Source organism: Aquarana catesbeiana, linkage group LG12 (assembly GCF_042186555.1).
Source record: "Aquarana catesbeiana isolate 2022-GZ linkage group LG12, ASM4218655v1, whole genome shotgun sequence".
Classification (NCBI taxonomy): Eukaryota; Metazoa; Chordata; class Amphibia; order Anura; family Ranidae; genus Aquarana; species Aquarana catesbeiana.
This window is the reverse complement of record NC_133335.1, coordinates 35,798,270-35,822,874: the sequence shown is the minus strand read 5'-3', so window position 1 is coordinate 35,822,874 and position 24,605 is coordinate 35,798,270. Positions and strand designations below refer to the sequence as shown.

The window sequence follows — 24,605 nt, the reverse complement described above, 5'->3', positions numbered from 1 at the left end:
CCTCGCTCACATGAGCTTTGAGGTAATCCCTGAGCTTTGAGAGCCGCCTGCCCCGTGGGCTTTTGCTGACACACCTGGTGATTACATAATTCCGCTTGGGGCTGTGCTTAGAACAATTTACCTGCCAATTACAGTGAGAGGCCTCCCGGGGTCCTACGTATCGGTTTGTTAAATAATGCCTGTAAATGAGCTGCCAATACATTCATACAGTTTTTTTCGGCTGCCATTAACCCTTTTATACGCTCTTTTATGCTTTACTCTAAAATGCTTACCTGAAACAAGAATGCAAATCAAGATTGAAGCGTGAACTCGTGATCAGCATACTTATTCCAGATCAGTAAAAAAAGTGAAAAAGTATTGATGCCATTGGATCAGCGTGATGTGTTTTAAGGATGAGAGGTCAGCAATGGCAGCCTTCCTCAGTACAATTTTCCTTTAGGTACTTGTATCAAAAGCACAAACTTTTTTTTTTTTTTTTGCTGTTAGGAGTACGAAAGTGCTAAAGTCGCTTAGATTTTCATTTGAATGTTCGTACAAATTTCTGAAAAATCTTTGGTCACAGCAATCAATGACGCAATTGTTGACTCAACTAATTTCATTTGAAGGACCTAAAGATTTCATCCAGATGTGTTATTTGAATTGATTCCCAGATGTATTAAACAGGTTTCTTTTGAAATCAACGAAAGTAATGAAAAGTTTATTTCAAATTTACGTTTATTGCACATTTAGAAGTATATTTATAAATAGATCATATATTCATGAGACAATGGGGTTGTAGTGGATAGTGTCGGGACAAGATCATCTAAAGCCCAAGGTGAACATGCCTCCCCACCTCAAGATGCATGAGCATTATGTGGCAGCAAAAATCCCCCCAAAAAACTAAGCACTAATCTGCATGATTACCTCCTAAGCATAAATACCCCCTCCTCCCTTTACAAATCTGCCTCCCTGCTGAATACCCCCCATCCAGAATAAATCTTTGCCCCCCCCCCCCCCCCCCAAAAAAAAACCAAATCACCCTTCCTAGCATAAATCCTTTACCACTAAAATGTCCCCTCCAAGTACACATCCTCTCCCTTACTCCCAATTCCTCCCCTAGCACAAATCCCCGCCCCCCCCAAAAAAAGTCCCCTACTAGCACCCCCCCCCCATATCACCTTTTCTAGCACAATACCCCTAAATCTCCACTCCTAGTACCCCCCGCTCCAGATTTCACTTCTTAAAGCAATTTTTACTGCCCGCCGCCCCCCAAATTCTCCCTTCCAACACAAATCGCCTCCCCTCCAATGTTCTCACGGTGCCCTCCCACCTTATATGATACCACGGTGCCCCAGGCAGCCGTCCCTCCTGCCCACCCCTTGTCCCAGCCCTGGTAGTGGATATACTAGAATGTACTTATAAATCCAATTTTGAAAACAGTATACACAAATCTTTATTTGTGTTGTTCTTTTATACACTCCTATACCAAACATACTCGTTTAAAAGCGTGAACGTTTGTGACTGCGAAAGTTCTAATTCCAGTGAAAATGCGTTGCCCTGTGGTTGGCTGGTAATTGGGTGGTTAAAACAGGCGGTGAGGAGGCCTTAATCTTACTTACATTTGTGTTGTTAGGCAGGAAGTGGACCTAAAGTCAGGAAGGATTTTAACCTTCATGCATTCTACGCATGAAGGTAAAAAAAAAACCTTCTGCAAGCAGTTAGTTCCCCCCCTCCAGAGCCCCCCTAATACTTACCTGACCTGATCTTGATTTAGCGGTGTACATGAGAGCAGAGGCTCTCTCCTCATTGGCTGAGACACAGCAGCGGGAGCCATTGACTCCTGCTGCTGTCAATCACAGCCAGTGAGGAGGGAGAGGTGGGCGGGCCAAAAGGCGGCGCAGGAGCGAGGAGGCACGAGTGCCCCCATAGCAAGTGGCTTGGGGTTGGGGGAGCCCATAGCGCCAGCGGGGGATCCGAGAAGAGGAATATTAGGACTGCTCTGCACAAAACCATTACACAGAGCAGGTAAGTATAACATGTTTGTTATTTTAATGAAACAAATAAAAAAAAAAGTGTGCGCTTACAATTACTTTAAGGTCATTTCCAATAATGCCCATATAGCAGCAGAAAAAAAGTAGTTTTATCCATTCCCTACTCTGTCCAACACTAAAAAACTGGAGAGTGCAAAATCTGGTACAACTCTTAGTAGAAACCAATCAGTTTAGTCAAAGCTTAAAGCGGAGTTCCACCCAAAAATGGAACTTCCGCTTTAAGTACTTGTGACCCCCTGACATGCCACATTTGGCATGTCATTTTTTTTTTTTGGGGGGGGGGGGGTGTGTAACCAGCTCCCACTTCCTCTCCTGGTGCCGGAAGGAAGTTCACCTCTCCCCCCCTCCAATCTTCTGGGACAAGTCACAGGTCCCAGAAGATTGCCCGGTCATTCATAACGCACCCGGCTTTGAAGCCACAGCCGGGCGCCCACACTTGCAATACCGGCGCCGCAGAGAGGAGGGGGAGAGAAGCGAGGCTTCAGGCGGCCGCATCGCTGGACCGTGGGACAGGTGAGTGTCTGTTTATTAAAAGTCAGCAGCTACACTTTTTGTAGCTGCTGACTTTTAAATGGATGGAACCCCGCCTTAACTGAACAAGCTGAAGTTAGGAGCTGATTGGTTACAATGTATAGCTGCACCAGATTTTGCACTCTCCGGTTTTCGTAAGTCAACCCCACTGTCTATGTTAAGTCCTTATGTATATTTGTATACTGTAGGTATCCACAGTCAGTTTCCTCATCATGCTCTCAGGGTGGGCCATATCTCCTTACTGCGATTGAGGGGTGTTTGTCTATTATGGGGTCTCTGTGCCTGCTTTCTGGAGGCCCAGCATGCTACAGATTTATAAGGATGAGCTCACAAGCCAAAAGTATTTATTTGTTTTCTAAGCAGTTCTGCGGCAAAAAGCCTTTGGTGAAGGCTGAAAGGGCAGGAGGTTCTGACCTCTGTGGGAGTGGTTGGAATGCAGGTGGACTGCTGCTAGAGCAACACAGGAACTGGATGATATTCTGCACCCAATTCCCTCATGAGTCCATCCTAAATAAAAACAAGATCTGCAACATTCCTTGAGAAATAGTTGGAGTCGACTAGAAGCCAATCAGAATCCTAGTCCAACGCTTATAAAGCACAGTATGCCAACAGGCATTGTGATAGCTTTTAAAAGTCTTTTGTTGCAATAATAGACTCGGAGGACTCCATGGGAGAAGGCCCTCTAACATGGCACTAGTCACAATAGCATTATTGGACTCCAACACACATCCCCTTCCTGTAGCTTGGGTTGCTTGACCTTACACTTTCTGGAAGATGAAGGGTGGGAGAGTAAATTTTACATCACCCCCCTTTGTTGGCGAGTGTTGGTAGGCTTTATCAAAGGTCAGAAAAGCTCTCACCAAATGCTCTACAGACAATTAAATGGCCTAGGCCTCCAGGAAGCATTTCTTTACTTTTCTGACATCAGTGCAGTGTGAACCTATAGCCAGGTCCTTATCACTTTTACTAGGGGGGCTCTGTGTTTATATTATGGGGTCTGCATGTATGCAAGCCACACCAGATCCAAATTGAGGCAACTTCCTGCTAAATATGGAATCAATCCCAGAACTGTATACATATATCATCACCAGCACACAAAAAGTAATTTTGTTCTATGTCCCACTAGGGAGCTTTCCCTACAATTCCTGTGCCAAAAGCCAAAACAGGTAGTGATAGGGTCATCAAAACTAGTGTCCCCTTTGGAAGATTTTCTCTCTATTGCTGTTCTGGTGACAACCCAAAATTCTGGATAGTCTTTGGATTTCATTTTTAGTGATAACAGCAGACATAACCAATAGAGAGGGTGAATGCCCCTAAATGGGGCAGCGGCAGTAGATATCTTATCTGCAGGCTCTAGATGTATAACATGGGGGTTTTGTCTCTGCAGGCTCTTGTTATATATAATGGGGAGGGGGTTCCGGCTCTTGGGGTGTATATAGCATGTATGTGTGTGGCACTGTCTCTGCAGTGTAGAGCAGTGTGTGGTGGGAGGGGGTCTTGCCTGTTGATGTATGTAATCTAGGTTGTTTATGCAGATTCTTGGTGAACATGGTAGTGTGTGTGTTTCCAGACTCTGGGTGTATATAGTAGTGGGGGGCTTCTGTGTCTGTGGGGTACAGACTGTGTTTATAGTGAAGATGGTCGTCCCTGTGTTTGGGGGGTGAAGACACACAGGGGGGTCCTCTGTGTGTCTTGGGGCATTCAGACTCTTGCTGTGTATAGTGGAGGAGGGGGGTCCTCTCTTGCTCTCTGTGTTTGGGGGTACAGACTTTTGGTGTATGGGGGTGCAAGCTCCCAGTGTATATAGTAGTGGGGTGTCCTCCCTGTGCCCGGGGTCCTGGCTCTGGGTGTGTATAGTAGTGGGGGATCCAGATTTTTGTGTATATAGTAGTGAGGAGTCCTCCGTGTGTCGGGGGGGGGGGGGTTCCAGCTTTGCAGGCTCTCAGAATCTATAGTAGTGGGGATAAAGGTCTTGGTGTATATAGTAGTTGGAGTTCCTTTCTGCGTTTGGGGAAAAGGGGGGACTGCAGGCTCTTGGTGTATCTTGTAGTGAGCAGTCCTCCCTCAGTCTGCTCTTTGTGCATATAGTAGTGTTTGGGGGGGGGGGGGGGTGGCCTCTCTCTGTGTTTAGGGGAGTGCAGGCTCTTGGCATATATAGTAGTGGGGTGTCCTGGCTCTGGGTGCGATTAGTAGTTGGGTCCCGGTTCTGCAGACTCTGCGTGTATATAGTAGTGGGGTCCCGGTTCTGCAGACTCTGGGTGAGTTTAGTAGTTGGGTCCCGGTTCTGCAGACTCTGCGTGTATATAGTAGTGGGGTCCCGGTTCTGCAGACTCTGGGTGTATATAGTAGTGGGGTCCCAGTTCTGCAGACCCTGGATGTACATAGTAGTGGGGTCCCAGTTTTGCAGACTGTGGTCTGGGTGTATATAGTAGTGGGGTCCCGGTTCTACAGACTCAGGGTGTATCCGGATCTGCATGTATATAGTAGTGGGGTCCTGGTTCTGCAGGTACTTGGTGTCTAGGGGGTTCAGACTCTTGGTTTATATAGTGGAGGGGGGTAATCCCTCTGTGTATATAGTAGTGGGGTTTCCAGCTCTCAGTATGTATAGTAATGGGGGGGGGGGTCAGACTCTGTTTACAGTTTGGGGGTATCCTATCTGCATTTGGGGGGGTGTAGTGTACATAGTGGTTTGGGGGGGCTCATCTGCGTTTGGGGGTGCAAGCTCTCAGTGTATATAGTAGTGGGGGGGTCCTCTGTTGGGGGGGAGGGTGCAGGCTCCCAGTGTATATATTAGTAGTGGGGGGGGGTTTCTGTGTTTGAGGGGGGATCATCTCTGTGTTTGGGGGGGTGCAGGCTCCCGGTGTATATAACAGTGTGGGGGGGTCATCTCTGTTTGGGGGTGCAGGCTCCCAGTGTATATATAGTGGTGGTTTGTCATCTCTGTGTTTGGGGGGTGCAGGCTCCCGGTGTATATAACAGTGTGGGGGGGTCATCTCTGTTTGGGGGTGCAGGCTCTCAGTGTATATATAGTGGTGGTTTGTCATCTTGGTGCCTGGGGGTGCAGGCACCCAGTGTATATATAGTGGTGATTTGTCATCTTGGTGTTTGGGGGTGCAGGCTCCGGTGTATATAGTGGTGGGTTGTCATCTCCGTGTTGGGGGTGCAGGCTCCCAGTGTATATAGTAGTGGGGGTGCCATATCTGGGGGGTACAGGCTCTGTGTATATATAGTGGTGGGTTGTCATCTCTGTTTGGGGGTGCAGACTCCAAGTGTATATAACAGTTTGGGGGGGTCCTCCCAGTGTCAGGGGTGCAGGCTGCCAGTGTATATAGCAGGGTGGGGGGGTCATCTCTGTGTCTGGAGGTGCAGGCTCCCAGTGTATATATTATTAGTGGGGGGTTATCTGTGTTGGGGGGGTACAGGCTCCCAGTATATAAAACGGTGGGGTCATCTCTGGATTAGAGGGGTGCAGGCTCCCGGTGTATATAACGGGGGGGGGGGGTTATCTCTGTGTTTGGGGGTGCAGACTCCCAGTGTATATATAGCGGTGGTTTGTCATCTCTGTATTTGGGGGGTGCAGGCTCCCGGTGTATATAGTAGTGGGTGGTGAGGGGTTATATCTGTTTGGGGGGTGCAGGCTCCAGTATAGTGTGGTGGGTTGTCATCTTTGTGTTTGGGGGTTGCAGGCTCCCACTGTATATAGTAGTGGGGGGTCCTCTGCCTGTGTCTGGGGGTGAAGGCTCCCAGTGTATATAGTAGTGGGGGGGTCCTCTGCCTTTGTTTGGGGGTGCAGGCTCCCATAGTATATAGTAGTGGGGGGGGGTCTTCTGCCTGTGTCTGGGGGTGCATGTGCCTGTGTCTGGGGGTGTATAGTGGAGGGGGGGTGCAGGCTGTCGGTCCCCCCGGTAGGTGGCTTGGGTGTGTCGGGTCCCCCTGGTAGGTGGCTCGGTGTGGGTCAGGGCCCACTGGTAGGTGGCTTGGTGTGTGTTGGGTCCCCCCGGTATTTGGCTCGGTGTGTGTCGGGTCCCCCCAGTAGGTGGATCGATGTGTGTCGGGTCCCCCCGGTGGGTGGCTCAGTGTGTGTTGGGTCCCCCCCGGTAGGTGGCTCGGAGTGTGTCGGGTCCCCCCCAGTGGGTAGCTTGAAGTGTGTCGGGTCCCCCCCAGTGGGTGGCTCGGAGTGTGTCGTGTCGGGTCCCCCCCAGTGGGTGGCTCGGAGTGTGTCGGGTCCCCCCCAGTGGGTGGCTCGGAGTGTGTCGGGTCCCCCCCAGTGGGTGGCTCGGAGTGTGTCGGGTCCCCCCCAGTGGGTGGCTCGGAGTGTGTCGGGTCCCCCCCAGTGGGTGGCTCGGAGTGTGTCGGGTCCCCCCCAGTGGGTGGCTCGGAGTGTGTCGGGTCCCCCCCAGTGGGTGGCTCGGTGTGTGTCGGGTCCCCCCCAGTGGGTGGCTCGGTGTGTGTCAGGTCCCCCCGGTAGATGGATCGGTGTGTGTCGGGTTCCCCCCGGTAGGTGGCTCAGTGAGCGTTGGGCCCCCCCGGTAGGTAGGTGTGGGTCGGGTCCCCCTGGTAGGTGGATCGGTATGTGTCGGGTCCCCCCAGTAGGTAGGTGTGTGTCGGGTCCCCCCGGTAGGTAGGTGTGTGTCGGGTCCCCCCGGTAGGTAGGTGTGTCGGGTCCCCCCGGTAGGTAGGTGTGTCGGGTCCCCCCGGTAGGTGGCTCGGTGTGTGTCGGGTCCCCCCAGTAGGTGGATCGGTGTGTGTTGGGTCCCCCCGGTAGGTGGATTGGTGTATGTGTGTCAGGTCCCCTCGGTAGGTGTGTGTCGGGTCCCCCCAGTAGGTGGCTCTGTGTGTATCGGGTCCCCCCGGTAGGTAGGTGTGTGTCGGGTCCCCCTGGTAGGTGTGTGTCGGGTCCCCCCGGTAGGTGGCTCGGTGGGTGTCGGGTCCCCCCGGTAGGTGGGTGTCGGGTCCCCCCGGTAGGTGTGTGGCCGGTAGGTGTGTGTCGGGTCCCCCCGGTAGGTAGGTAGGTGTCGGGTCCCCCCGGTAGGTAGGTAGGTGTCGGGTCCCCCCGGTAGGTAGGTAGGTGTCGGGTCCCCCCGGTAGGTAGGTAGGTGTCGGGTCCCCCCGGTAGGTAGGTAGGTGTCGGGTCCCCCCGGTAGGTAGGTAGGTGTCGGGTCCCCCCGGTAGGTAGGTAGGTGTCGGGTCCCCCCGGTAGGCGTGTGTCGGGTCCCCCCGGTAGGCGTGTGTCGGGTCCCCCCGGTAGGCGTGTGTCGGGTCCCCCCGGTAGGCGTGTGTCGGGTCCCCCCGGTAGGCGTGTGTCAGGTCCCCCCAGTAGGTGGCTCGGTGCGTGTCGGGTCCCCCCGGTAGGTGGCTCGGTGTGTGTCGGGTCCCTCCGGTAGGTGGCTCGGTGTGTGTCGGGTCCCCCCGGTAGGTGGCTCGGTGTGTGTCGGGTCCCCCCGGTAGGTGGCTCGGTATGTGTCGGGTCCCCCCGGTAGGTGGCTCGGTGCGTGTCGGGTCCCCCCGGTAGGTGTGTATGTCGGGTCCCCCCGGTAGGCGACTCGGTGTGTGTCGGGTCCCCCCGGTACGTGTGTGTCGGGTCCCCCCGGTAGGTGAATCGGTGTGTGTCGGGTCCCCCCGGTAGGTGTGTATGTCGGGTCCCCCCGGTAGGCGACTCGGTGTGTGTCGGGTCCCCCCGGTAGGTGAATCGGTGTGTGTCGGGTCCCCCCGGTAGGTGTGTCGGGTCCCCCCGGTAGGTGTGTGTCGGGTCCCCCCGGTAGGTGGCTCGGTGTGTGTCGGGTCCCCCCGGTAGGTGAATCGGTGTGTGTCAGGTCCCCCCGGTAGGTGGCTCGGTGCGTGTCAGGTCCCCCCGGTAGGTGGCTCGGTGCGTGTCAGGTCCCCCCGGTAGGTGGCTAGGTGCGTGTCAGGTCTCCCCGGTAGGTGGCTTGGTGTGTGTTGGGTCCCCCCGGTAGGTGGATCGGCATGTGTCGGGTCCCCACGGTAGGTGGCTCGGTGTGTGTCGGGTCCCCCCGGTAGGTGTGTATCGGGTCCCCCCGGTAGGTGGCTCGGTGTGTGTCGGGTCCCCCCGGTAGGTGGATCGGTATGTGTCGGGCCCCCCCGGTAGGTGTGTGTCGGGTCCCCCCGGTAGGTGAATCGGTATGTGTCGGGTCCCCCCCGGTAGGTATGTGTCGGGTCCCCCCGGTAGGTGGCTCGGTGTGTGTCGGGTCCCCCCGGTAGGTGTGTGTCGGGTCCCCCCGGTAGGTGGCTCGGTGTGTGTCGGGTCCCCCCGGTAGGTGTGTGTCGGGTCCCCCCCGGTAGGTATGTGTCGGGTCCCCCCCGGTAGGTATGTGTCGGGTCCCCCCCGGTAGGTATGTGTCGGGTCCCCCCCGGTAGGTGGCTCGGTGTGTGTCGGGTCCCCCGGTAGGTGGCTCGGTATGTGTCGGGTCCCCCCCGGTAGGTATGTGTCGGGTCCCCCCGGTAGGTGTGTGTCGGGGCCCCTCCGGTAGGTGTGTCGGGGGCCCCTCCGGTAGGTATGTGTCGGGTCCCCCCCGGTAGGTGTGTGTCGGGTCCCCCCCGGTAGGTGTGTGTCGGGTCCCCCCCGGTAGGTGTGTGTCGGGTCCCCCCGGTAGGTGTGTGTCGGGTCCCCCCGGTAGGTGGCTTGGTGTGTGTCGGGTCCCCCCCGGTAGGTGGCTTGGTGCGTGTCAGGTCTCCCCAGTAGGTGGCTCGGTGTGTGTCGGGTCCCCCCGGTAGGTGGATCGGCATGTGTCGGGTCCCCACGGTAGGTGGCTCGGTGTGTGTCGGGTCCCCCCGGTAGGTGTGTATCGGGTCCCCCCGGTAGGTGGCTCGGTGTGTGTCGGGTCCCCCCGGTAGGTGGATCGGTATGTGTCGGGTCCCCCCCGGTAGGTATGTGTCGGGTCCCCCCGGTAGGTGGCTCGGTGTGTGTCGGGTCCCCCCAGTAGGTGTGTGTCGGGTCCCCCCGGTAGGTGGCTCGGTGTGTGTCGGGTCCCCCCGGTAGGTGTGTGTCGGGTCCCCCCCGGTAGGTATGTGTCGGGTCCTCCCGGTAGGTGGCTCGGTGTGTGTCGGGTCCCCCGGTAGGTGTGTGTCGGGGCCCCCCCGGTAGGTGGCTCGGTATGTGTCGGGTCCCCCCGGTAGGTGTGTGTCGGGGGCCCCTCCGGTAGGTGTTTGTCGGGGGCCCCTCCGGTAGGTGTGTGTCGGGGGCCCCTCCGGTAGGTGTGTGTCGGGTCCCCCCCCGGTAGGTGTGTGTCGGGTCCCCCCCCGGTAGGTGTGTGTCGGGTCCCCCCCCGGTAGGTGTGTGTCGGGTCCCCCCGGTAGGTGTGTGTCGGGTCCCCCCGGTAGGTGGCTCGGTGTGTGTCGGGTCCCCCCGGTAGGTGGCTCGGTGTGTGTCGGGTCCCCCGGTAGGTGTGTGTTGGGTCCCCCCCGGTAGGTGGCTCGGTGTGTGTCGGGTCCCCCGGTAGGTGTGTGTCGGGTCCCCCCGGTAGGTGGCTCGGTGTGTGTCGGGTCCCCCCAGTAGGTGTGTGTCGGGTCCCCCCGGTAGGTGGATCGGCATGTGTCGGGTCCCCACGGTAGGTGGCTCGGTGTGTGTCGGGTCCCCCCGGTAGGTGTGTATCGGGTCCCCCCGGTAGGTGGCTCGGTGTGTGTCGGGTCCCCCCGGTAGGTGGATCGGTATGTGTCGGGTCCCCCCCGGTAGGTATGTGTCGGGTCCCCCCGGTAGGTGGCTCGGTGTGTGTCGGGTCCCCCCAGTAGGTGTGTGTCGGGTCCCCCCAGTAGGTGGCTCGGTGTGTGTCGGGTCCCCCCGGTAGGTGTGTGTCGGGTCCCCCCCGGTAGGTATGTCTCGGGTCCTCCCGGTAGGTGGCTCGGTGTGTGTCGGGTCCCCCGGTAGGTGTGTGTCGGGGCCCCCCCGGTAGGTGGCTCGGTATGTGTCGGGTCCCCCCGGTAGGTGTGTGTCGGGGGCCCCTCCGGTAGGTGTGTGTCGGGGGCCCCTCCGGTAGGTGTGTGTCGGGGGCCCCTCCGGTAGGTGTGTGTCGGGGGCCCCTCCGGTAGGTGTGTATCGGGTCCCCCCCCGGTAGGTGTGTGTCGGGTCCCCCCCCGGTAGGTGGCTCGGTATGTGTCGGGTCCCCCCGGTAGGTGTGTGTCGGGTCCCCCCGGTAGGTGGCTCGGTGTGTGTCGGGTCCCCCCGGTAGGTGGCTCGGTATGTGTCGGGTCTCCCCGGTAGGTGTGTGTCGGGTCCCCCCGGTAGGTGGCTCGGTATGTGTCGGGTCCCCCCGGTAGGTGTGTGTCGGGTCCCCCCCCGGTAGGTGTGTGTCGGGTCCCCCCGGTAGGTGTGTGTCGGGTCCCCCCGGTAGGTGGCTCTGTGTGTGTCGGGTCCCCCCGGTAGGTGGCTCGGTGTGTGTCGGGTCCCCCCCGGTAGGTGTGTGTCGGGTCCCCCCGGTAGGTGGCTCGGTATGTGTCGGGTCCCCCCGGTAGGTGTGTGTCGGGTCCCCCCGGTAGGTGGCTCGGTATGTGTCGGGTCCCCCCGGTAGGCGTGTGTCGGGTCCCCCCGGTAGGTGGCTCGGTGTGTGTCGGGTCCCCCCGGTAGGTGGCTCGGTATGTGTCGGGTCTCCCCGGTAGGTGTGTGTCGGGTCCCCCCGGTAGGTGGCTCGGTATGTGTCGGGTCCCCCCGGTAGGTGTGTGTCAGGTCCCCCCGGTAGGTGGCTCGGTATGTGTCGGGTCCCCCCCGGTAGGTGTGTGTCGGGTCCCCCCCCGGTAGGTGTGTGTCGGGTCCCCCCGGTAGGTGTGTGTCGGGTCCCCCCGGTAGGTGGCTCTGTGTGTGTCGGGTCCCCCCGGTAGGTGGCTCGGTGTGTGTCGGGTCCCCCCGGTAGGTGGCTCGGTATGTGTCGGGTCCCCCCGGTAGGTGTGTGTCAGGTCCCCCCGGTAGGTGGCTCGGTATGTGTCGGGTCCCCCCCGGTAGGTGTGTGTCGGGTCCCCCCCCGGTAGGTGTGTGTCGGGTCCCCCCCCGGTAGGTGTGTGTCGGGTCCCCCCGGTAGGTGTGTGTCGGGTCCCCCCGGTAGGTGGCTCTGTGTGTGTCGGGTCCCCCCGGTAGGTGGCTCGGTGTGTGTCGGGTCCCCCCGGTAGGTGGCTCGGTGTGTGTCGGGTCCCCCCCGGTAGGTGTGTGTCGGGTCCCCCCGGTAGGTGGCTCGGTATGTGTCGGGTCCCCCCCGGTAGGTGTGTGTCGGGTCCCCCCGGTAGGTGGCTCGGTATGTGTCGGGTCCCCCCGGTAGGTGTGTGTCGGGTCCCCCCGGTAGGTGGCTCGGTATGTGTCGGGTCCCCCCGGTAGGTGTGTGTCGGGTCCCCCCGGTAGGTGGCTCGGTGTGTGTCGGGTCCCCCCGGTAGGTGGCTCGGTGTGTGTCGGGTCCCCCCGGTAGGTGGCTCGGTCCCTCCTGACGTCGCTCATCATGTGTGTCTCTCCCAGAGTGCTCTCGGTTCTCTCCGCCCCACCCCAGTCTCAGCCCTCATTTCCCAGCCGTGAGAAATAGAGGAAAATACTGCAAGAAGAAGGAGAAGGAGAAGGCGGAGAAGAAGAGGACTCAGCGGCGGTGGTCAGTCCTCCTTCACCGGACAGGGACTGGGGACCCCGACATCCCCTCCCCCCCAGGGACCCCGCTTCCCCACCTCAGGGGGGAGGACCAGACATCGGCAGGAAGGGGGGCCTGGACCCCGGAGGACACCCCAATAATCAGGATCTGCTCACCCCCCCGACACCCCGCAATCCTCTCTGATGATCGCACGGCCACCAGGGGGCTCCGGGGCTCCTCATTTTTGGGGGTCCCTCGATTGATTAACCCGCTCGGTGCCGCCCCCTCTCCCCAGATCCTCCCGACACCTCATCTTCCACCCGCCGTCACCCCCCGAATCTGGTCGGCCGACAAGGATCGAGGTGCCCCCCAGTACGGAGAGGAGGAGATCGCAGGCCACCATTTTAAGACAGGAAGAGAGGGGGAGGCAGCCTGACATCTCTCATCACTTCGGGGGGCTGATGTGTGATTTGGGGGGCGTGTGACCCCCTCACAGCTATCATACATGACTGACGATTAAAGGGGTCTTTGCTCGGATCGGGACTCGTCTTTTCTGATTTTTTTTTTTTTCTATTTTATTTAAAGGAGCATACCCCTCCCCCCCACCCCCTCTATTTTCAAGGGCCGCGGCCTAGTTGTTTGTTTTGCCTCCTCCGGCGGCTGCGGTGTTTCCTGAGCGGCCAGGCCGGGCGGCGGGTGTCGGTGAGCGGTCAGAGTCGGGGCGGAGAGCTCGGTGCAGGCCGTGACTCGGAGGAGTGTTTCTATAGAGGCGGCTGGCAGCCCGAGAAGGAGGAGGATGGGCTGTCTGGGGAACAGTAAGACGGAGGACCAGCGCAATGAGGAGAAGCAGCAGCGGGAGGCCAACAAGAAGATCGAGAAGCAGCTGCAGAAGGACAAGCAGGTGTACCGGGCCACACACCGGCTACTGCTGCTGGGTGAGCGGGCAGGGTGGGGCCCACACTACACTCTATGGGGGGGGATGGGAAGCCTGGGACTTGTAGTACCCCTCCCCCAGGGAGAGAGACGGGGACCTGGGACTTGTAGCGCCCCTCCCCCAGGGAGAGAGACGGGGGACCTGGGACTTGTAGCGCCCCTCCCCCAGGGAGAGAGACGGGGGACCTGGGACTTGTAGCGCCCCTCCCCCAGGGTGAGAGACGGGGGACCTGGGACTTGTAGCGCCCCTCCCCCAGGGTGAGAGACGGGGGACCTGGGACTTGTAGCGCCCCTCCCCCAGGGTGAGAGACGGGGGACCTGGGACTTGTAGCGCCCCTCCCCCAGGGTGAGAGACGGGGGACCTGGGACTTGTAGCGCCCCTCCCCCCCCCCAGGGTGAGAGATGGGGGACCTGGGACTTGTAGCGCCCCTAACCCAGGGTGAGAGACGGGGGACCTGGGACTTGTAGTGCCCCCTCCCCCAGGGTGAGAGACCGGGGACTTGTAGTGCCCCCTCCCCCAGGGTGAGAGACCGGGGACTTGTAGTGCCCCCTCCCCCAGGGAAAGAGCCCAGTACAGGCCTAGTGATGTTTATGTGGAACTGCTTACCACTGCTACAGAGGTGGCCCCCAAACCCCATTACACCTCCTATGGGGGTCTCCTGAACCCCTTATTAGTACAGGTCTTTTATACCTCCTACTTTGTTTCCTGAACCCCTTGGTACAGGCCATTTATACTACTTATGGGGTGCCCTAAACCTTGTCCCTAATAAAGGCCCTTTATACCTCCTGTTGGGTCCACCCGAACCTTGTCCCTAATAAGGGTTCTTTATACCACCTACGGTGTTCCCCAAACCTCTTATTCCTGGTACAGGCCCTTTATACCTGCTGTGGGTTCCCCCGAATCTTGTGCCTAATAAATATATCTCCTGTGGGGTCTCCTGAAGCTCTTATCCCTGGTTCAGGCCTTTTTATACCTCCTATGGCGTCCTCCGAATGCCTTATCCCTGGTGCAGCCCTATATACTTTTTATGGGGTCCCCCAAACCCCTTATCCCTAGTACACACTTTTTATACCTCCTACAGTGTTCCCCGAACCCCCTATCCTTAGCACAGGCCACATATACCTCCTATGAGGACCTCCTAACCCCTTCTCCCTAGTACACCCCCTTTTTAACTCCTGTGGGGTCCTCCTAGCCCTAGTACATTTCTTTATAACTTCTATGGGATCCTTCAAATTCCTTATCCCTAGTACAGTCTCTTTTTATACCTCATTGGAGGTCCTCTAGTACAGTCCCTTTATGCCTTCTTGGAGGTCCTCTGAACTCCTTATCCCTAGTACAGTCCCTTTATACCTCCTTAGAGGTCCTCTGAACTCCTTATCCCTAGTGCAGTCCCTTTTATACCTCCTTGGAGGTCCTCCAAACTCCTCATCCCTAGTACAGTCCCTTTTACCTCTCTGGAGGTCCTCTGAACTCCTTATTCCTAGTACAGTCCCTTTATACCTCCTTGGAGGTCCTCTAGTACAGTCCCTTTATACCTCCTTGGAGGTCCTCTAGTACAGTCCCTTTATACCTCCTTGGAGGTCCTCTAGTACAGTCCCTTTATACCTCCTTGGAGGTCCTCTGAACTCCTTATCCCTAGTACAATACCTTTTAATAACTCCTGTGGGGTCCTATAAACCCCTTATCCTTAGTGCAGGCTGCTTTTTACCTTCTATGGGGCCCTCTGAACCCCTTATCCCTAGTACAGTCTATATATACCTTTTATGTGGTCCACTAGACCCCTTATCCCTAGTACGGGCCCTTTTAATACCTCCTATGGGGTTTTCTAAATCCTTTATCTCAATTAGAGTCCCTTTATACCTCCTATGGGGTCTTCCGAACCCTTTGTTCCTAATACAGTCCCTTTTATACCCCCAGTGAAGTCCTCCAAACTCCTTATCCCTAGTACAGTCTCTTTATACCCCCATGGGTTCTTCAAAACCTCATCACTAATACACCCCTTTATACATCCTATGGGGTCTTCCGGACTACTGTCTTACTACTATTTTTCGTTCACACCTCTTATGGGAGCCTCCAAACCTCTTCTCTCTTGTACAGTCCCTTTATACCTCCTGTGTGGTCCTCTGAAAACCTTATCACTAGTTCAGTCCTTGATACCTCCTATGGGTTCCTCCAAACCCCTTTTCACTAGTACATTTTATTTATACTCCTTATGGAATTCTCTGAACCCATTATCTGCCAGTGTAGTTGCTTTATATTCCTTATGGGGTCCTCCAAACCTTTATGTCTAGTAAAGTTTGTTTCATATCTCCTGGAGGCCTCTCAACCCCTTATGTCTAGTACAGTCTCTTTGTGGGGTCCTCCAAACCCCTTATCTTTAGTACATCTCAGTATTTCTCCTTATTTACAATCCATTAACACCCTTTATGGGATTCTCTGAACCCCTTAACTTCAGTCCAGCCTATTTATTCCCCCAAACTCCAAGAAAAATCCTGCCTCTAGTACAGCCCTATCCTACCTCTCATGGGATTCTCCAGAACCCTGATCTTCAGTACAGTCCAATAGCAACCCCAGCCATTTGAACCTCTGATCTCTAGGACAGCCCTCTGACAATAAGATTTCCCCTAATTCAAAATACTGCCCATTAACACCAACCATGGGGTCCATTTTAATACCCCTGATCTGCAGTACAGTTCACCACCATCTCTAGTGGAGTCTTCCAAACCCCTATTCTTTCGTAAAGCCCACTAATCTCTCATATTGGGGCCTCCAGATACCTAATATTCCCTGTGTGATTCTCTGAACCGCACAACCTAAAAAAAAAACACAGCCAACAAGGTTTGCCCAGTCCTTAATCTGTGTTAAAGATCTCAAATGCCTTCTATGGGGTCCACTGATTCCCTGATTTGTAGTACAGTTCACTAGGAATTCCTAAACTGTAGCAAAGAACATTTTACATTACCAATACGGTTTTCTGAACCCCTAAACTTTGGACTAGCCCAACAAATCTCCCAAAAGGGTTTTCCTGTTTCCAGTCTGTAGCACAGCCAGCTTCCCCTGTAGAGCGATCACTAGCTCTGATCTCTATTGCAGTTCAATAAAATCACTATTCGTAGTATCTGAACCCCCTGATCTGTAATACAGTTTTCCTACCCCCTTATCACTGGCCTTTGATTGCCTATTCTGTAATAAACCAAGTGCTCTCAATATATGGAATGGCTAACCAACCCCTAATCTATAGTACAACTGCTTTAGGAAACCTCAAAATCCTGGTAACCTATTGCTGCTGTCTTCTGACAAATTCTGTAACAATATTTACGGAGCCCCATTCCATTTCACTGAACCCCCAAATCCACGTAAAAGCTAATTACCACCGTATCATGTTTTTTTTTTTTTTTTTTTTTTTTTTTTTTGCTGTTCTGCTCTATAATAATCTGATTACTACTACACTATTGTGTGTCTTTTCCCCACTAAAATTCTGTTGACCTCATGGGGTGGGGGGGGGGGGGGGGCTAACCCCTCTTTACACTGTGTATATGTGTTCCCTGCTAACTTCATTACATGCCTCTCAACTCCAACTCTACTGTTCTCTACTAATCCCATTCTCTATTCCATGATTTCCCTCCTACTGTCCTGTCCAGTCCCACCCTCTCACCCCTACAATGGATTAGGGGGTATGCATTACGGGATTTGTAGCGTGCATAGAGCAGTGCACATGACCGCTGCTTGTTCCATACAACAGGAAGTGAGGGGAGGGGCAAGGATAGGTTTGGGAGCTCATTGAGGATGGTACGAGGAGGCAGCAAACCGTTTAACACAATTTAATGTAAAATAGCTTACAGGGCCATTAAATGGTGGATGTGTTAAAGCTGAACTCCGGGCAAACTATTTTTTTTTTTGCACTGCATGAGTTAACTGCTTTTTATTTTAGGGGAGAGGAGAGTGGAGATATACTTACCTGATCCACCGAGCCACCCTGCACAAGACTGGTCCAGCACCCCCACGCTCCAGCGGTCCTTTAAAAAAGGACTGTTCCTGATGTTAGCACACTGCATAGATAGGGGAACAGTCTACCTCTGGATTGTGGGGGAGTGCGGTTTTCCGGTGGATCAGGTGAGTATCAACTTTGTGCTCACCTCTAGGAAAAAATGAGCAGTTGCCCCTTGCAGTTGCAGTACAGCCCCCGCTGCATGGAAAAAAAAATTGCCCGGAGATGGGCTTTAAGATTATTTTCTAGAATCAGAATATTGTTTAGTGTTACTTTAACACACTTTGATCAATTTTTTAAACTGGTTACGATACCACCACTATTCTTTCACTCCACCCATCTATTTCAGTAATTTGTATACTTTACAACCACAGTACATGGACTACTATATTTGTATGAATGCATCACTGCGTATTTCACCTTAAAATTTATCTGAAAAACGTATCAAAATGTATCTTTTCACCTTTTTAAAAAAGTTTTGACCCTAAATCTGAGTCCTCTTTGAATGCTAAATCTGAAAGAGAATGTTATCCAGCCTGGACCTCTATACTGGGACCTTCTCCGATTTTCTTGTTTCTACTGTATTTACTCTGAACCCAGCATCTGGAAGAAGTGTTGCCTTATTTTTCTAACCCTGCCAAACATAAGCTCCATTTCCTGACTTCTATATCTGATATAATTTTGGTATACCATACCTGACACTGGCAGTAAGCAGCACTTTTTTATGTCTCTTGAGGCCAGAGGTAACTCCAACATACCTAAGTTTGGGATCAGCACTGATCGCTCTTTACTTCTTATGTCAGCTGTGGTCCATCTTGTGTCAAGAAACTATGCAGGGGTCTTCAACTTAAGGCCCTCCAGTTGTTCAGGAACTACAATTCCCATCATGCCTAGTCATGTCTGTGAATGTCAGAGTTTCACAATGCCTCATGGGATGTGTAGTTCTGCAACATCTGGAGGGCCGTAGTTTGAGTATCCCTGAACTATGGGGTTGATTTAATAAAAGCGGAGAGTGCAAAATCTGGTGCAGCTCTGCATAGAAACCAATCAGCTTCCATTTTTTTTTTTTTTCCTTTTTCTTTTTTAAATCAAAGCTTTAAGGCCCGTACACAGGATACGAAAATCGGATGGAAAAATATGTACGACGAGCTGTCTGCCAATTTTTGGATCGTTGGTACGTTGCTTTCGGCAGCCGATTTTTTGCTTTTTCATCAGACAGAAGCTGAATGTGCAGACTATAAAAATTTTTTCGGATGTGAACTCAACGTTCCGATTTTCGTTTCATTTAGTACAGGTTTCGTACCAAAAAAAAAAATCTTAAGGGCAAGATGAGAAACAAAAGAATACATACAATACTATTCAACACAATACGTCACTTCTGACATATTCTGTTGTCCGAAAATTTTTGGATTGTGAGTAACCTCTTCGCTTTCGACTAGCATGCCACAAAAAAAACAGACGTTCGGTCGTCCGAAAATCTAAGCGTGTGTACAAGGCTTAATTGAACAAGCTCGACTTAGAAGCTGATTGGTTTCTATGTACAGCTGCACCAGCTTTTGCACTCTCCAGTTTTAGTAAATTAACCCCTGTAAGTCTTATTGTAATAAATGCGTGTAATTGCAAGGTCTGCAAAGTGGAGTAACTACTGTCCAGCTACTCTGTGCTCCCCGCTAATCTGGTTTCCTCACTTACTTAACCCAGCATCATTATCTGAATAAAGATGTGACAAATTTGTATTGTCTAATAGCTAGCACCTCTGTGTCATCTGTAAAAACAGCCTAAGCATTATTTCTGTGCATGTATGTGAAACTGAAAGTTCCAGCACTTTATACCCTGATATCAGTTTCACCTTCTACAAAACACTGACCTAGTATAGTGTATCCACACACCCCCCCCCCCCCCCCCATATCATGACCAATTCAATTCCACTGGCCCATCCTGTTTCTTTAGACCAATAGCTAACCCCCACCTCAACTGTCAGGAATGCAGATGTACTAGTGCTGGACAATGTCTGGGATTTGGGTAGCCAATGCCCCTAGACATACAGCTCCCTTTTTTTCTTTATTTTTTTTTATTTTTTTTTTTGTGTGTGTTTGTCAGTACTTTTTCCTGCACCGGAATGACCACCTACTAAGATCTGTGTGAATTTTTTGCAGAATCTGAGAAAATACCAGGCAAATTTTTTGTATTTGAATTGAGCTGCAAATCCAGATAACCTATATTATCTTTGTATGCTGGGATTTTAAGTCAATGGTGCCTATGGCAAATGTCTTCAGTTTAATGGTTCAGGTCTTTGGACTAATAATAGTCTGTCAGCCTTTCTCTAACTTTTTTTTTTTTTTTTTTTTTTTTTTTTTTTTTTAAACATGGAGTAAAGCTTCAAATTAACTTTTAGGTCTCTGGGAACCTCTGTGAATAATTATTTCTACAGCCCATGGTACATTAGTGTGGACAGTAAGTTTGATATGTATGCATAAAATAACAATAAAGCGATAGCGTATTTGGCATATTTTACACCCAGAACTGTTCTATATGACAACATTTTCAGTAATAATAATGAAATTTAAACAATGCTAATGACCAAAAAATAAGTGCAGGCAGTGAAAATTGTAGTGTTCCTTCACGTTGGTAGTGTGTTGGGATGGCGCCTTCTTCACGGTGGTGGTCTGTAGGGGTGGCGCCCCCTTCACGGTGGTGGACTGTTGGGGCTGTGCCCCTTCACGGTGGTGGACTGTTGGGGCTGTGCCTCTTCACGGTGGTGGACTGTTGGGGCTGTGCCCCTTCACGGTGGTGGACTGTTGGGGCTGTGCCCCCTTCACGGTGGTGGTCTGTTGGGGCTGTGCCCCCCTTCACGGTGGTGGTCTGTTGGGGCTGTGCCCCCCTTCACGGTGGTGGTCTGTTGGGGCTGTTCCCCTCTTCACGGTGGTGGTCTGTAGGGGCTGTTCCCCTCTTCACGGTGGTGGTCTGTAGGGGCGGCGCCCCCTTCACGGTGGTGGACTGTTGGGGCGGCGCCCCCTTCACGGTGGTGGACTGTTGGGGCGGCGCCCCCTTCACGGTGGTGGACTGTTGGGGCGGCGCCCCCTTCACGGTGGTGGACTGTTGGGGCGGCGCCCCCTTCACGGTGGTGGACTGTTGGGGCTGTGCCCCTTCACGGTGGTGGACTGTTGGGGCTGTGCCCCTTCACGGTGGTGGACTGTTGGGGCTGTGCCCCTTCACGGTGGTGGACTGTTGGGGCTGTGCCCCTTCACGGTGGTGGACTGTTGGGGCTGTGCCCCTTCACGGTGGTGGACTGTTGGGGCTGTGCCCCCTTCACGGTGGTGGACTGTTGGGGCTGTGCCCCTTCACGGTGGTGGACTGTTGGGGCTGTGCCCCTTCACGGTGGTGGACTGTTGGGGCTGTGCCCCTTCACGGTGGTGGACTGTTGGGGCTGTGCCCCTTCACGGTGGTGGACTGTTGGGGCTGTGCCCCCTTCACGGTGGTGGTCTGTTGGGGCTGTGCCCCCTTCACGGTGGTGGTCTGTTGGGGCTGTGCCCCCCTTCACGGTGGTGGTCTGTTGGGGCTGTGCCCCCCTTCACGGTGGTGGTCTGTTGGGGCTGTTCCCCTCTTCACGGTGGTGGTCTGTAGGGGCGGCGCCCTCTTCACGGTGGTGGTCTGTAGGGGCGGCGCCCCCTTCACGGTGGTGGACTGTTGGGGCGGCGCCCCCTTCACGGTGGTGGACTGTTGGGGCGGCGCCCCCTTCACGGTGGTGGACTGTTGGGGCTGTGCCCCCTTCACGGTGGTGGACTGTTGGGGCTGCGCCCCCTTCATGGTGGTGGTTGGTTAAGAAGAATACTGCTTACAATAGAAGTCACAGAGAAGAATGGCCTCTTATAGATGGCCAAAAACATAATCGGTGTCACTGGTTACTTATCTGTGAGGCAGAGATAAATTGCATAAGAAGCCCCTACAACCTCTGGAGGAACCTTGGTTGAGAGAAGCTGGTCTGTGCTCTCTGTTCGATGCCAAGCCTTGGGCACAGTTGAAAATGGTTTATAAATACAAATCTTTGTGAGCTATTTTTAATTCTCAAATGTTTTGTAACTTCCTGTTCTGTCTGAAACAAATCTTGCTCTGTTTTGTTTGCAAGTACAGTTAAAGATCTCGGATCTTATTTCTGTGGAGGGGCATTCCTCTTAAAGACTGATATTTCAGGTTTTTGTAGGTGAAGGTGGGTTGATCCTCCTCACCTGCCGCCTTGTATCTCTTGGGAACTATGACAACTATGCAACAAAGTTTGTGTCTTTTTGTTGCTGTGACCATGCCAAGAAGTCTGTATTTACAGTTTCATAGTATGACACTTTAAAAATGTCAGTTTTGGGACTGGCCCCTTAAGAAAAGCTGCTGTATTATAATTCCCCTAACTAGTGCTGTTTATATATATATATATATATATATATATATATATATATATATATATATATATATATATATATATATATATATATATATATATATATATATATAAAATTAGTTTTTTTTTTTTTTTTTCTGAAATGACTAACAACTTTCTTCTGGCATTTCTACACCCAAATGACTTGGCTGGTTTCTTCTGTCACAATTCAATTGTGGAATGAGGTTATTGGAGCTTAAAGGTTCACTAAAAGTGAAATGTGCAATATTACATGAATAATAGAAAAAGAAAAAAGTGCAATAAATCTGCGAAAAAGCCCCCCCCCCCCTTTTTTTTATTATATATATATAAAAGGGGGGGGGGGGCTTTTTCGCAGATTTATTGCACTTTTTTTTCATGTTCATCCGAGGGACTTTGTTCTGCATGACGTTGTTCTATTTGATGCCCTATTAGGCAAAAGGAGACAGAAAAATGGCAGTGCCAGGTTTATTCTATACTGGACAGGATGTTCTCTGTGTATTGGAAACTATCTCTTCCTTATATACCACTTAGGTTTAACGATCTTCTTCTGTTATGATGATCTCCCTAAATGTTTGTGAATGTGTCCTTGAATGCTTTTAAAAGAAGTTTTATATAAGCTGAATGTAGTTTTGTAGTCTGTTTTTCACCTTAATGGATTTAAGGTGAAAAACCTTTTGTGCTGCAGCTGCCCCCCCCCCCCCCCCCCCCGAGCCCCCCTTTTACTTACCTGAACCTGACGTTTCCAGCGACGTGAATGAGCCCAGCAGCTCAAGCCGCTGTCTCGGGTCCTCATTGGATAGATTGATAGCAGCGCAGCCATTGGCTCCCGTTGCTGTCAATCAAATCCAGGGAGCCGGCAGCTGGGCCGAGTCTTGCTGTTTGTGTCAATGGACGCAGCAGCAGTCCTCGGGAGCGCACCCACATGGGTGCCCCCATGGAATGCGGCTCTCCGTGGGGGCACTAGATGTGGAGGAGGAGCCAGGAGCGCCACCGGGGGACCCCAGAAGAGGAGGATTGGGGCCACTCTGTGCAAAATTCTTGCACAGAGAAGGTAAGTATAACATGTTTATTTAAAAAAAAAAAAAAAAAGTGCAACGGGTACACAGACGTACCAATTCCCTGATCTCCCGGGGAGTTGGGCTCCAGACGGGGACAAAGGTACTTTACAATTGTCTATCTGGCCGAAACCAGACAGACCCCGTTCTCTGGAGGGCCTGCCGGAACAGAGCCCACAAAAAAAAAAAAAAAAAAAAAAAAAGAACCTTCACATTTACTTTAATAGCCCTTACATCATATATTGCTCATTATTTTCTCTACTGCAGACTTAGTATATGAAAACATTTAAAGAATACTTTTACCTTTTTATGTTACACCTGTATTTATATTGTCACATTTTAAAATTGGCACAGCTGTGCAGAGATCCTCCCGCACATCTATGTCATTCGTTTACAGGTCCCGTCTCCCACTGCAGCAGATGGCTTGTTTTCAGTGGACTGCGAGGATGCTGATGAGCGCCCCTCCTAGTCCATTCACTCTTCCTGCAGTTCTGAAACTGACCGCCCGTATGGAGGTACAAGCTCAGAGCTGTAGGAGAATGCAGGAACCTGACATTGCCTCCAGCAATCCATTGATCAGGGGTGCAATGCTCTGCAGGCTCCTGGGGAAAAAAAAATAAATGCACATTATTTTTAATTTTTATTTTTTACCTCCTAAAAACGTGCATTTTATTTTAAAGTGAACTTGGCCTTTAAATAGGTTTAGAATATTAATTTGTAATATGACTTGTTTTCCTATTTGTTGACTGTTGCACAATTTAAGAAACAACTAGGCGGCACTTTTGCCCTTGGGGCTGAACAAATCTAGAGCATTCAGGAGCCTCTCCGCCCGGGTGGGACAGAGATGTTGTTATTTTTGGATTTTAGTGTCTGAAAATTATCCACCTTGTTTCCAAAATTTCAGAGTTGGAATTTTGACCACGAAGGCCTCATTCGCACGAGTGTATTTGCCCGCACAAGATGCACAGGTGTTCTATGCGTTTTGCGTGTAGTGAGTCCTATCCATGTCTTGTCGGGATGCAGCAGCTGCATGGGCACAGCCACTGGTGCCAATTTGACAGTCATGCAGTTGCGTGTCCCCAAATGCACGTGTGGGTGAATGTTAGGGGAAATGGGCTGTTGTAGCCCAATAGACATGAATGGGATTGCCACCATGCAGATGCACGGAACTCCTGTGCAGCCCATGCGAGTAAAGATGGCCCTTCGCAGGGGTGTATGGGTAAGTATGTCTGTGTAAATGAGGCCCTAGTGACTTGCACAGTTTTACCCTTCTCTACCTGATTAATCAAATTTTCGCCTAAGCGTATTTGCAAAAATGGAGCTTAGGCACATCAAGCGCTTGGGTGTTCATTTCCTTTCAGTTGCCAGAATGAATTAATACTCTGGCCATTGCAATGAATGAACACTCAAGCGCTGGGTGCATTTAGTGCTTAGGTGCGTTTAGACACGTTTGCATACATTTAGGCGTTTTTGAGGAGCTTTTAGAGGCAGGGAAAAAAAAAGAAAAATCAAACGCTCGTTAAACAACATCAATTTTTTAATTTTTTTTTTGAGCTGCAGTGTGCATACGTCCTTAGAAGCACACTGGAGTTCTGGTAGTTCTGTACTTGCAGTGCTTTTCAATGGATAAAATGTCAGGAAAATGTACAGGTATTGCAAAGATTTACAGCATTTTGGTTTGTGGTTTTTTTTTTTTTTTTGCCCTGAAATGCATTTGAAAGGCTATGTCCACCTTTGCAATATGTTCCAGCTTCTGCCTGGCTCACCCCCCTCATTCCTTCCCCGTGACAACTGCAGGGGTCCCCCCCCCACAGTTGCTGTCATATTTACAGTGGACGGTGGAGCCCTGTACAGCCACTGTGGAAGACTTGTAGTTCTCAGTGGACTGTGAGGGTGATAATGAGTGCCCTCGTAGTCCACTGACATTTCTTCCTAGCTTTCTAGAGAGCCTGTACAGAGGTATGGGCAGAAAGCTGGAGGACGTGTCTGCAGGAGCCTGACATTGCACTCGCAATCCACTAATCGAGGGTGCAACACTTTGCATGCTACTGTAGGAAAAAATAAATGCATTTTTTTCTGCAAAAAGGTAAAACTAAAGATAA

General features: G+C 52.5%; 1 protein-coding gene across 2 annotated transcripts in view; it reads left to right on the top strand.

The window, feature by feature from the left end:
• GNAS (GNAS complex locus) overlaps positions 1–24,605 on the top strand; it is a 268,558-nt gene that overhangs the window by 121,412 nt on the left and 122,541 nt on the right. The window contains exon 1 of one of the 2 annotated variants that reach the window (XM_073607566.1): positions 12,022–13,050. The exons of the other annotated variant lie outside the window; for it this stretch is intronic. Within the exon in view, the coding sequence (XP_073463667.1) occupies positions 12,912–13,050 (139 nt within the window). The 5' untranslated portion in view covers positions 12,022–12,911. Of the gene's footprint in view, positions 1–12,021; positions 13,051–24,605 lie in introns of those variants that run through there. 2 annotated transcript variants of the gene reach the window in all.